Raw genomic sequence first — 12,443 nt, 5'->3', positions numbered from 1 at the left:
TTATTTTATATTATTTTTAAATAAATTTAAATATCTTAATTCATATTTCCTTTAGGATATCACCGATCCCTACTAAATAAAATTTAAGGAGCACAGAAGGTAGAATCTTCTCTAATGTTGCAGACATCGGATTTCTTCTCGAAAGGATAAGTTCAATGAAATGAGAAAAGTCATGAGCAATAACGGATGACGCTTATAGATCGAATTGAGAAAGCCGCAAAGCAACACAAATTATGGAGGTCGACCTAGCAAAAGCAGGCGAACATGCTCGCCAAGTCTATAGGCATGTCAAGTAGTTATATCTGATTTGTTAAGAGGTAGCTTCATTATCATCCACGGTGGCAAAACACGTAATAGCACGTAATAGCTGCGATTTTAGAAATTTAGTGGGTAAAACACGTAATAGCTGTTTTGTAGTTCGTTTTCTACATTCTTGTGTTTCAGACGGAAAACATTTCCTTTTCTAATGTACACAGCCTTTAACCTTCTTATGTGAATTCAACAACGTCTATGAAGAATTAGTTGCAGTTTTCTATATCAAATTCAAAAATTACCTCGACGATTGAATATCACATTCATGGGCCTCGGTTTGTATAAATATCTTCTATACGAACACTATTCATGAAATAAAGTATCTCAGCTGAATTATAAAGAAAGTTCCACCAAACAGCAGCATCTGTGAATTGTGTTCTCATGGCTGCTAGCTTCTGAAGAAGTACAACAAGAACGATGCGTACCGAAATTTCAAATGGATCAAAACCCCTAAAAAGTCACAATGATATTCAGGCCTCAGAGAAGACACAACTTCAGCAGAAACTTAGTATGAGTATGAGCAGAAAAAACAGCACAAGATGGTACTGACGTCATTTTTTCTTCTTCCCGCCTTTCTTCTTTTCGCCAGTGGTTGAAGAACTACCTCCTGGTTCCTGCTTCTTAGTCCTCCCGTGATGCTTGGGAACTAGCTCTGCTATTTGGATCATCAACTGTTTCTCTGTAGTATGTGAAGGTGTGTCAGTAAGATAGAACTGTACTGAAGTTTCTTATCAAAGACCACATCATGGGCAATATCTTCCGGCAAGATTCCAACAATGGCCAGGCAACAAAAGAACCGAGATTAACTGGAAGTAAAATCCAAGTCTTGACTAAACTAACTTGAGCACAATAAGTCTGTTGAAAAAGCCTCCCATAGCTAGCATTAAAAATGCAGAGTTCATGCTTAACTTTTTTTCAGAAAAAAAAAGGTGCTGTTCAAAAATAGCCTCAAATGTAAAATATATGCAATGTCAATACAGCACAGCAACGCTTTGTTGCAGTCAACCCTAAAAGTATCTCTAAATGGTTCATAAAAGCATTCTAAACATCTCAGCAAAAACCACCTCCAGGTGATAAGAGAGAGAGAGAGAGAGCTAGACACTACAAAAAGAGGGTCAAAAGAAAGGTTTTCTGCCCACTCCTTTGTGCGCACAGGTAACAAGGGGTGGTTTTCCATACAGTAATATAGCAACGAATATTTCACACAGTAATACTTGATGAATATATTTGAAATGCATATCTTTAGCAGAACATGCAACATTATGTAGGAGTCCAGAACTGATGGATTCAACCCTGCATATCGCACAGATGCTTTTGACCAACATAAAAGCTAGATATGGTAGAGTTGGAGTTATCACCGTGACACAGGCTAACAAGAAAGCAAGCTGAATTTGGAAAAATTAAACAATTTCAAAGTTTCAATGCTTATTCCTCAAAACGAGAGTCAAAGTCAGAGCAAATTTTCAAATACGAAAATATCATTAACCATGTGATTGCTAAGCAGAACTACATATTCAACATAGTTTCAGAGAAACGAGCAAACATAGTAACACAGACAAGACACATCCAACCTAGACACGTTTCATCATCAAGGAACACTGCTGACAACCACATTATAGCACTGAGATATAGCATATCAAACAAGATGAATAAATGAATAAAAAAGAACAATTGATAAGATTGTGGCAACACTATCCCCATAAGCCCAACTATGAGTCATGAAGATAGGAGGCATCCATCCTGTTTACCAAACCCTTAGACGCGGCAAGATGACAAGATAACTCATCGTGTACCTCATAAGGTAAACTTTTCCTTTGGAACCCAGGTATGCTCCATGATTTGTGTGCCAATTTATTTGCACGTTACATCTGGGTAACATAATTCAAGTGCGAGTATATCAGCAAAAGAATCATGGCGCCTAGGTCTAACAATCATGAAACTTTATAGAGCATCTATGACCACAGAATTTGGACTATGTCGAGAAGGAAACATACCTTCCGAATATATCTAGTTTCCACATACAAGCCTTTTTATATTCGCTAACGTCAAGGTCAAATAGAACTTGAGGGACCAAAGTGACCCTTTGCTAACCTTGAGGGGCAAACTTGGTCATTAACCCAAACCAGAACATAAGAATACATTATATGCAAGTATTTTATACATTCTACATGATCGTTAGTAAGCTAGTATGTCTGTATAAGATACGTAAGACACAGCAAGATACTGACTTCAAATAAGCTAATTATAATTTATTGATCACAACAGGGTTCAAATTTACTAATATGAAAGATGCTTTCATAAAAAGTATGCTTGGCCTCATCGTACAGGCCAAAGCTTCCATCAACAAGCATCCCAATCAATATATAGTATAAGCTTGTCAACCTCTTCACCCAGTAAGGACAACTACAGGCCAAGCTTTGTATTTTATCACTCAATCGCCCCATTTTATTAGACTCGACTACCATTGCTTCGATCTCTAATTCCCCTGGTTCAATAAAAAGTTCTCTCAGCAAATAATTTCATAGTTCTTCACCCAATAGCATGTCCATGATTTCTTCATCTTAACTCAACCTTTTCAGTAGATCGAATAGATGCACTACTTCCGCCAGGAGCTAGGAAATTCAATGAGAATTGAATCAAGCACTAACAATATCTTGTTAGTGGAGGGGATGCCATTGGTTGACAAACTGTCAAGACTTTGCAAAAGAAATAGGCCCACATCATTCCGTCGAACATTTGAATGTGGAGGACTTGCACTGTAACGTATGTAATGTAGAATACAACCTCCAAGGACGGATATTGCTTGTAGGTTGCTGTTGGTAATTAAAAAGATGAGCTAGCCACATAAATTTTCCTGATTCTGTGAAAGGATTTATGCATGAATATAACGACCAGAGCAAAACTTGGTTCTAAAAAATAAAACCACATTAGCATATACATCCATAACTACAGCATCAAGACATACATAAAATGACCAAAAGTATAACTAAATTAACCCAAAAATACACAGTAAGTTATCTTTATTTTTTGGATTTATGCATGACAATCATATTTATCTGAGGTACCAGCATATATCTAACTACCACAACACTCTGATAGAAGCTGTATTAGCCTGGGAGTTATCTTCTTTTCATTTCAGAAGAGTCTCAGTCCTTGGCTCATCGCTATCAATTCAGGATTAGCATGTCCCTGCTATTCTAGTTTCGAAAATGGAAGTGATTCGGAAGCTCAGCATAAATTAAGATATCTTCCTGGCTGTTATTCCAAGACAAGAACACTGAGAACTTGAAAAGGGAGGTAAACGTTTTATTGATTTGAAAATGCTTCACGTCCGAATGTTTTCGTACGACCGTGGTGCGACTAGTGCATTTGCGAGTACTGTGCAAGTGGGGCCGGTGCCCTGCTCTGTCTACGGTCGTAACCCAGTCGGATGCACAGCAGTGTTCTTATTGATTCATTCAGATTCTAAGCTTAAATTAAGCTAACTTCCTGGCTATTGTTCCAACACAAGAACACTAATCTATTGACAAAGGCGGTAGGCATTTCATGGGTTCAAACTTAAAATTTAAATTCTTTCTAACGAACAAGAGCACAAATTTAAACTATAACCGAACAAAAGTGTATAAGCCCTCTTCCTTCCAAAATGTAATGCAAATACTATGTGGTATTAGCACAATGAAAACATTGGCATCCTGCTCATTTCTTCCACTCAGAGCTGCAAGCTGCACTGATAGAAATTTGGAATACCTTGAACAGTATGCTTCCGAATAAAGTCTGCAATTCCACTTAGAATTCATAGATCTACCAGAATTAGAATTAGATCGGCAATTCAACACTTACTTGTTTTAATCGCAGGATTGACCGGGGAGCCATCATCCTTCTTGAGCTGCACCCTGACCCTCCCCACCAGGAAGAAATCTCGAGGGTACGCCTTATCCAACTACACAGAGCAACCAATCCATACGGCAACGCCCTTGACATGTACAAATCGAAGCAAGAACGGCAAAAATTTCAGAAGAAAGAATCAAGACGGATACCTCGATGGCATGGGGGATCTTGAGGTAGGAGCAGCAGTCGGCGATCTCGATGCAGGTGGGGTCGGGGCAGGCCTTGCCGGCAGCGATGCGGCGGCCCTCGGCGACCGTCTTCTTGGAGTTGAGGTACACCGGGTAGATGACGTTCCACTTCTTGATGCTGCTCCTCAGGTCGCCGCCGCTGTCCATTTGCGCGGCGCAGATCCTGGTCCAAGAACCGCAGAGAAAGCAGAGGGCTCGAGGTTAGTGCGGGTTCGCGCTGGCCGACGGACTAATCTGCTGCTTGGATTAGGGTTATAGGCGTTGCTAGGGCCTTGGCTTAGGGAGCAGAGGGGAAGAAAACCATGGAAGGGAGGTTACCGTAGATGGAGGGGAGATCTGGTGGGTGTTCACAGAAGCAGTCGAGAGGCAGAAAGACGGGCGGAACGGCGTGAACGAAAAAGGTAACTCAAAAAGAAAAGTAAATATTAGGAAAGAAAGAATGTATATGCCTGTGCGTGTGTGGGAGCATACACCTCATGTAAGCACCAGTTATTCGTTGCAATAAAGAAAAATATCAACAGCAGATTTGTGCCTCTTAGTTCTTATGTTCTACTTTGAGTTCTGGCTGTGTTGAGAGTAGGAAAGGTTTTGAGTTGAAAAATGTCCAAAACTTTCTATTCAATTCAAGCTTTCATTATAAAAAATGAAGATTCAACTCATCTTCAGAAAATCGAACTCTCGTATGTATGAAAAATACGAAGGCTTTCGACCAAGAGAGTGTCTAGCTTCAACATCAATAGTGATACTAGACTGGCCACGACAACGACACATTTAAATCTGATGGTTGTAGTGCTCAAGCTTCTTGATTATAAGCGTGTTTACTGTATAAAAATTATATAGTGAGATTAATATTTTGAAATAATTTTACACTATATTGATTTTGTAGCTAAAATAATATATTTTATTAGGAAACAATAGCCAAATTCTCTAATATTATTCTTGAATATCATGTCAAAATAAAATACGTTTTGTATTCTTGAATATTATTTTGGGTCCCTCTAGTTATCTGTCGACAGATTTTGAAGACTAAAATCTATAAAATTTTGAGCCAATCACATTCTAACAGGTTGCTCTGCAGTCTTTTGGGAAAAAAAAAAGGCAAATAGATCTGGCAATAGATCTTTGATACAAACGGGTCTGTAAAATAGCCTAAAACCTAATAAGAAGCTCAATCATTATAATCCACAAATAGAAACCTAAAATCAAGCCCAAAAGAACAAAAAAAAAAGTGTAATACGGAACATGTGGACTTTTCTTCTTTCATATACACTAGAAATTCAAAAAAAAAAAACAAAACATGTAGTGTATAGTAAGTGGGCTTTGCCTCCCATTGTCTTGATTGAAATGTTAAAAAAAACAATTGTAGCTGCTAATAGCATCTATAGTATTTACAAACTATTCTTATGCTTCAAGTTGTATATAGCAGGCACATAAAAATTTCAGAGATGATGTACAAGCGCCTAACACCTGAAAAAAATAATAAATACTTAACATAAAAATCAAAAAAGGGTGCAAAAATAATAAAAAGATAGAAAGCAAAACAGTAAAACACTAAATGGATCATAGTAGTTCTCGGCTACACAACAATATTAATCTTGTTGAATAGTAAACAATTTACAATTTGAACTTGAATATTTCAAATATCATTTGAGAAATTTTATCCACCAACATTGCTCCAAACCTCCAAAGTTACGTATACTTGATCAAATACACCACAATCAACGCTACAAAATAGAAATTATAACCATACACTGCACATAAAACAATATAGGACAGAGAAAAAAAAAGAGATATAATGAACAAACAAAGATACGATACATACTTACGTATTTATTTGTTTTGGGACATTATACAACCAATCTTGAACCTATGAATAAGCACCTCATGACAAACAATCTATTGCCAAATACATCTAAAACAAGAAACCTTCAAGAGAGAAAAAGACATAGATACAACTTACTTCAAAACGCATTATAAAGATAAAGAGAGAAACTCGGATAAAGACAGATATAGAAATCCAGAGAGAGAGTGAGAGTTTATATAAAAAGACGTAGTGAGACAAATACATCCATAACATAAAAAGGCCAACAACAAATACACCTAAATTCAGTTATTGTGCTCGCTCAACAGCAAACTGTTTACATGTACTTCAATGTTCTGAATGTCATCTTGGAAAAATTCATCCACCAGCTTTGCTTCAAATCTCCAAAATTCCATATACTTGACAGATACACCGCAGGCAACACCGGACAAATGTAAATAACTCTCAAAGGAACCATAATAGGCATAAAAATTAATGATGAAATTGGAGACACAAATATAAAACATTTACAAATTAGTTTGTTTTGTGAAGTAAGGATAACCCATCATGATTGTGTGAAAAGGCATTTCAGCACAAACGAACTCTTGCCACGCATGTTTAGAGCGCGGTATCTTCATGACATGTACGAGACCAATAAAAAGTGTAAATACATAGCAAAAACTAGATAGAAAGATAAAAAAGGATAGAAACAAAGATAGAGAGTTAGAAAAAAAATGATAAAAATGGATAGTGAGAAAGATAGAGAGATAGACGAATAAAGAGACATAGATAGATAGAGAAATAAAAAGAGAGATGAAGACAAATAGAAAAGACACACAAAGAGAGAGAGAAAGCGAGAAATAAATAGACAAAGAGATACTTATTAGAGAGTGATAGAGCAAGAGAGAAATAAAGAGATAAAAGAGAGAACAAAAATAGAGGTAGAGATAGGAAAAAAATTAGGTTAAAAAGGGATAGAAACAAAGATAGATATATAGAAAAAAATATGATCAAAAATAGATAGCGAGAAAGAGAGAGATAGATGGATAAAGGGACATAGATATATAGAGAAATAAAGAGAGAGAATCTTACAAATAAAGAGAGATAGACAAATAGGAAAAGACACAGAGAGAGATAAATAGACAAAGAGAGAGAAACCGAGAAATAAAGAGATAAAGGGAGAAATAAAGAGGCAGTCAGATATATGGAGAAAGATGAAAATATAAAGAGAAAGAGGGAGAGAGATAAAGAGAGTGCTACAAATAAATAGAGAGTTAGCGATAGAGATGTATAGAGAGAGAAATGTAGATAGAGAAAGAGATATTAGTAGTGATGCGCATATACAATATTCACACATAGCACAGGAAACACAGAGCAGCAATACAAAAGGGGTAGTTCTGGATAGGAACACGAGTATAGTTAAATGCTCAATTAAGGGTGTAAATATTGGCAAGGGTAGAGACACACATCCAAGGAACATATGTATGCACATTAGATAAGTTAATTCTAGGTTACTTAAGTTGCAAGTGTAACTTAAAAATAAAAAGAACAAAAATATCTTTTACTATAAAAAAATAGAGAAAATAATACAAGTAGTATTACATATATGTCAATATAGAATTCAAGGTTGTCAATATGTCAGAAATTATAGAATACATACATCTGGACAAAACAAAATAATATCAAGCATTTCAAAGCATTCCAAACAGCCAAAACCATACATGTACAAATCAAGTTTAGAATTAATGTATCAATAAAAATATGGTAATATGTAGGTTTATACATAGATTAGAACATCCTAACACCCACTCCCTCCCTAAAAAAAGTATACATAATGAAGAACCTAAACAACATGGAAGGAACATATCACCACACACTAGGATATGCACGCTCCAAATCAATAAACATTTTGCAACAACTCGCAATACTACCAAATACCTGCATAAAGAACCAGACCAACAACAAAAAATAAGAAAGAGATTAGGTATAAATCTTCATGACATATGGAACCTCTTCTCACTTGAATAGCATTTGAACTACTGCATTCCTCCATCGAGCTATCCTACTCCAACACAATTATCCTAAAATATCCAAAATAACCATGCAATCAAACCCTAACTCATAGGAACAACTACAATACAACAAGAAATAAACAAATCGCCTATCAAATTGAATAGATCTGGTAACAAAAGGCGCAAATGTATCAAATGGAACCTTCAAATCGTCGGAAATTGTGGCAGGAGGAGGAAGAAGATGATGGAGAAGTGAGATGACAAGCCGGCTCTTGTTTGTTCTGGGTCTTTAGACTTGTCTTTGGTTATGAGTATAAATTTAGATCCGTCAACATAAAAAATCTATTAGAGTTTAACCAAATTAGCACAACTTTCAAATAAAATCAGATGATCATAAATTAGACAATTTTGAAAGAAGAAATCTGCCAACAGATAAATAACAAAATTCTATTATTTTTTATCTCCAAACAAGATCATTAGATCACAATTTATAGTATCACAGACGAACACAAATTACAATGTTGTTTGGAGCCTAGCGTAGCTCGCAACTACCTTCCGAAGATTCAAGTGAAAATAAGGACCAAGCCCCAGCCTTTCCTTATCCTACCTGGTTCCCAATTTTGCAAAGAATTCCTCGTAGAACTAGAGCATCCCGTACGGGACACGAACTCTATCGTGTCCACCCCCGGCTTATCCAGAAAACCGATACCCCGCAATCCCGACCGTCCACCTCCTCCAACCCTAGATCCAACGGTCCAGGCCCCTCTGCATCTCACTCCTATGAACTCGCAACCGCAGCCCAACCGAGAGCCCAACACCACAACCCGCAACCGGCAGCAGCACCGCTCCCCATCTCGATCTCACCGCGAGGGTTTCCGTCTTCCTCGCCGCCGCAGAAGCAACCAAGAGGAGGATGCCGAAGAACAAGGGGAAGGGAGGAAAGAACCGCAAGCGGGGCAAGAACGAGGCTGACGACGACAAGCGCGAGCTGGTGTTCAAGGAGGACGGACAGGAGTACGCGCAGGTGACCCGCATGCTCGGCAACGGGCGGTGCGAGGCCATCTGCGTCGACGGCACGCGCCGCCTCTGCCACATCCGGGGCAAGATGCACAAGAAGGTCTGGATCGCGGCTGGGGATATCGTCCTCGTGGGCCTCCGCGACTACCAGGACGACAAGGCCGACGTCATCCTCAAGTACATGAACGACGAGGCCAGGCTGCTCAAGGCCTACGGGGAGCTCCCCGAGACGCTAAGGCTCAACGAGGGCGTCGACGTCGACGGGCCAGAGGGCGACGAGGGCGACAGTGACTACATCCAGTTCGAGGACGAGGACATCGACAAGATCTAAACTTTTTTGCTTTTGCAGCAGTTACTTGTTATGACTTATGTTCTGTTCTGTTCTAGTAGTATGGTGCTGTTGTAGGCTGGCTGTTATGGATTCGTACTTTTGCCAGCATAATCTTGTGATGCGACGAGATGTGGTTAGGATTTGAGGTGGTTAAATAATCACGGATTAATTTCGTTGAATCTAGTACATGCTATTACAACAAGTGCTATCCTGGTTTTGTTATTGTACTGTTGTGGATTGTGTTCTATGTTTGGTTGATTTGCTTTCTTGGACTGGCTGCGATATAGGTCGTGGCCTACAATTTGTGATATGGAAGCTTTCTAAGGTATTTGAAAGCTAAATTTCAATAGTAATTCCAATTGACCATACGCTCTGCTTCATGAATGTTAGAAGAGGCAGTTTATTTGCCTCTTTATGATTGAGATTGCAGGGGTGGATCCAATTAATAGTTTCAGAGGGGGCTAATTATTTGTGTTGTGATGCCTACCTGCATCACTTTGTTGATATGAATCAGAATCCTTTGGATTAAAGGTTTGGGATTCACGAATGTGCATCAGGAATTGTCACTTGTATTAGAGATTTCTGTATAGACTTAAGTTTCGTTACTTGGTGTGGCTTTTGTTTTTCCTTCTCTGATTGTTCAAAGTGCCACTTTGGATTGGATTTAATTTATTGCGTTAGGGCTTTATGGATGTTATAGATTTAAATTTAGGTATGACATTTGCTGATCCTGTTTGAACTAGTTTATTTGTGTTTTCTTTGACTGAGAAGAAATAGGGTAGCTTGATTGAATGATTTGTTGGTTCAGGTAGAAGATTGTGTCTGTGTTCCAGTTACATTGAGTCACTAGAGTGGTGCTTTATAAAGGGTATAATGATTTGGAGTTTGATGCCTGTCTCCATTACTTCTTTGTTACAGTTCTGAGCTTTCTGACTTGGATTTGGGATTTCTCTGAATATCAGCACTTAGAATTGTTAGGTGTCAGTCATGTTCTTATCAAGGTGTTGAATCATGTTCTAGACACCATATATTTGTAGCTGTCGAACTCTTGTAGCTCTGTTTGTAGTGATACATTGACGATATGCAGTTCTGTTGCTCTGTTTTATTTTCTCTGATATTCCTTAGTTGCTCATACGTTGATTTGTTTAGTTTTGTTTTGGTCTTGATATTAGGGTCTATTTCTTTTTTATTATAATGTGGATTCTCATTTTTAAAATCAGAATAAAAAATAAATAGGTTGATTCTACGATCTAGATTTTACAATTTCAAGCTAGATTATGTCACAATCCATAAGTCATAAAAATATTGTTTATATTAGATTATGACATATTTATCTAACATTGTCATTATAAACATAACGCTTTCCTTCTTTCTCCTCACTCTCTCCCGATCTTTGTTTCCTCTCCAGCGTTGTTGACAAGGACCCCACGTCGAGGCCCCGAATGACCTCCTTTAGCGCCTCCACCCCAGCGGCGAACCTCTCACCGCTAAAGTCGAGCATGAAGGTCTGCACCTTGGGATGATTGGCCTTGATATCCGTGGCCGCAGCGGCTAGCTTGTTTGGGTTGCAGCCGACGAGGACGAGCCCAAGCCGATCGCAGTTAGGCGAAACGTGATGGCGCGGCCGACAAGGATGAGCCCGATGGCTACGCTGGCTTGCGCGACAAGCTTGTCGTGGCACATCACCGAGATAAGGACTTAAGTGAGGCCGGATTGGCAATGCAGCATAGTGCCTCGTCGTCGAGTGGGAAGAACATTGTTAGCGTAGCAAGGATCTTCCCCATCGCACTCGAGACTATGCCGGCGCCCTCGACGAGCTCGCCGGTGAGGCACCGAACTCCGTCAATAACTCAGGCGTCACGCCTGCTGCCACGAGGCACCACCTATTTTGGTCACTCTCCTTCTCGAGCGTCGTCGCCCTAGCCGCGGTCGCCCCGCACGCCATTGCATCTCCGCGCCTGGTCGCATCAACCAAGTCCGCCTCACCAAGCGACACCTTGGGCATGGGCATCCGCTCCACCCTGCTCGCACGGTTGGTGACGCACCAGTCCTAGATCATCTGGCGCGTGGCGTGGTTGGACACGAGGTTGACGAGGCGCATGGGGGTGGCCGGTGACAGGGTAGGCAATGTGGGGGAGGGAAGATTCTAATAATATGATGTTGTTTATTTTAGATTGTACAATTCAGATTCTAAGTGTGAGAATCAAAATTTGGATTGTTAGAATCACAATAAAAAACAAAAAGATCCTTATTATAAACTGGTCATCTTTTTTAAGGTTTATTGTTTGCTTTCTGATTGTTTTCTTGTTAATATTGGTAGATGTTGGCTTGAATGTTTCCTGCAGTATTATGTCAGATGTTTCTTTTCGTTGAGTGTCAGAACCCCACCTTTTAGCTGGTGATAATTGATGTGCTCGGTTCCAACGAAGTAAAGATCCACCGTATTTTATTGTGTTGGTGAATTTTTTTTGGCTACACAACCCTTTTATATGCCTGGTAATGTTTTATGCTAAGATCCTTAAACTAAGCTTAGGAAAAACTACAGTAACTTAAAAACACCTCGAAGATTTATGTTGCTAAGCCCTGTTCTTTGAGTTGAGTCTCTCCTTGTTATCAGAGATTTATATTCTCTGGACTTTGTACTCTGTTTTTTAATAGACCTGAGCAAATAAAGCCCAGCTTGAAAAGAGCCTAAGCCCAGCCTAGGCCTGGCTAGATTTTGGCCCGCCTAGGCTGGCCTGCTGACTGCTATTGGCGGGCTTCAGCAGCAATCTGCAAGCAAAAAAATTGGGCCCGACCTAGGCCCAATCTGAGCTTGGTCTAAGACATTATATATATATATATATATATATATATATATATATATATATATATATATATATATATATATATAT

The 12,443-nt window shown here is 39.0% G+C and overlaps 2 protein-coding genes across 4 annotated transcripts; one reads left to right on the top strand and one right to left on the bottom strand.

Annotated features, from left to right (window-relative positions):
* Positions 1 to 622: 622 nt before the first annotated feature.
* Positions 623 to 4,856, bottom strand: LOC133926792 (signal recognition particle 19 kDa protein). 3 transcript variants are annotated; one of them, XM_062372892.1, is made up of 5 exons: positions 4,707 to 4,856; positions 4,350 to 4,551; positions 4,153 to 4,252; positions 863 to 991; positions 623 to 762 (listed from the first exon to the last, which is right to left on the bottom strand). In XM_062372892.1, the coding sequence occupies exons 2-4, from the start codon at positions 4,533 to 4,535 to the stop codon at positions 864 to 866; spliced, it is 414 nt and encodes a 137-aa protein (XP_062228876.1). In that variant the 5' UTR covers positions 4,536 to 4,551; positions 4,707 to 4,856; the 3' UTR covers positions 623 to 762; position 863. The 3 variants fall into 3 exon arrangements, with proteins under 3 accessions (XP_062228876.1, XP_062228874.1, XP_062228875.1); XM_062372890.1 differs by having other exon boundaries at positions 623 to 991; XM_062372891.1 differs by lacking the exon at positions 4,707 to 4,856 and having other exon boundaries at positions 623 to 991; positions 4,350 to 4,700.
* Positions 4,857 to 8,989: 4,133 nt separating this feature from the next.
* LOC133926791 (eukaryotic translation initiation factor 1A) lies at positions 8,990 to 9,751 on the top strand. The gene has a single exon (XM_062372889.1). The coding sequence runs from the start codon at positions 9,115 to 9,117 to the stop codon at positions 9,547 to 9,549; it is 435 nt and encodes a 144-aa protein (XP_062228873.1). The 5' UTR covers positions 8,990 to 9,114; the 3' UTR covers positions 9,550 to 9,751.
* The last annotated feature ends 2,692 nt before the right edge of the window (positions 9,752 to 12,443 follow it).

Source organism: Phragmites australis, chromosome 8, assembly GCF_958298935.1.
Source record: "Phragmites australis chromosome 8, lpPhrAust1.1, whole genome shotgun sequence".
NCBI classification, from domain to species: Eukaryota; Viridiplantae; Streptophyta; class Magnoliopsida; order Poales; family Poaceae; genus Phragmites; species Phragmites australis.
This window is presented reverse-complemented; position numbering and strand designations above follow the sequence as displayed.

What these genes read in the sequence shown, in the direction of transcription:
- LOC133926792 (XM_062372890.1), bottom strand. Translation starts at nt 4,535, where the DNA reads ATGGACAGCGGCGGCGACCTGAGGAGCAGCATCAAGAAGTGGAACGTC. An exon ending in AGATCCCCCATGCCATCGAG is followed by an intron (nt 4,253 to 4,349) that starts GTATCCGTCTTG and finishes TGCTCTGTGTAG; the next exon opens with TTGGATAAGGCGTACCCTCG. An exon ending in CAATCCTGCGATTAAAACAA is followed by an intron (nt 992 to 4,152) that starts GTAAGTGTTGAA and finishes CACATACTACAG; the next exon opens with AGAAACAGTTGATGATCCAA.
- LOC133926791 (XM_062372889.1), top strand. Translation starts at nt 9,115, where the DNA reads ATGCCGAAGAACAAGGGGAAGGGAGGAAAGAACCGCAAGCGGGGCAAG.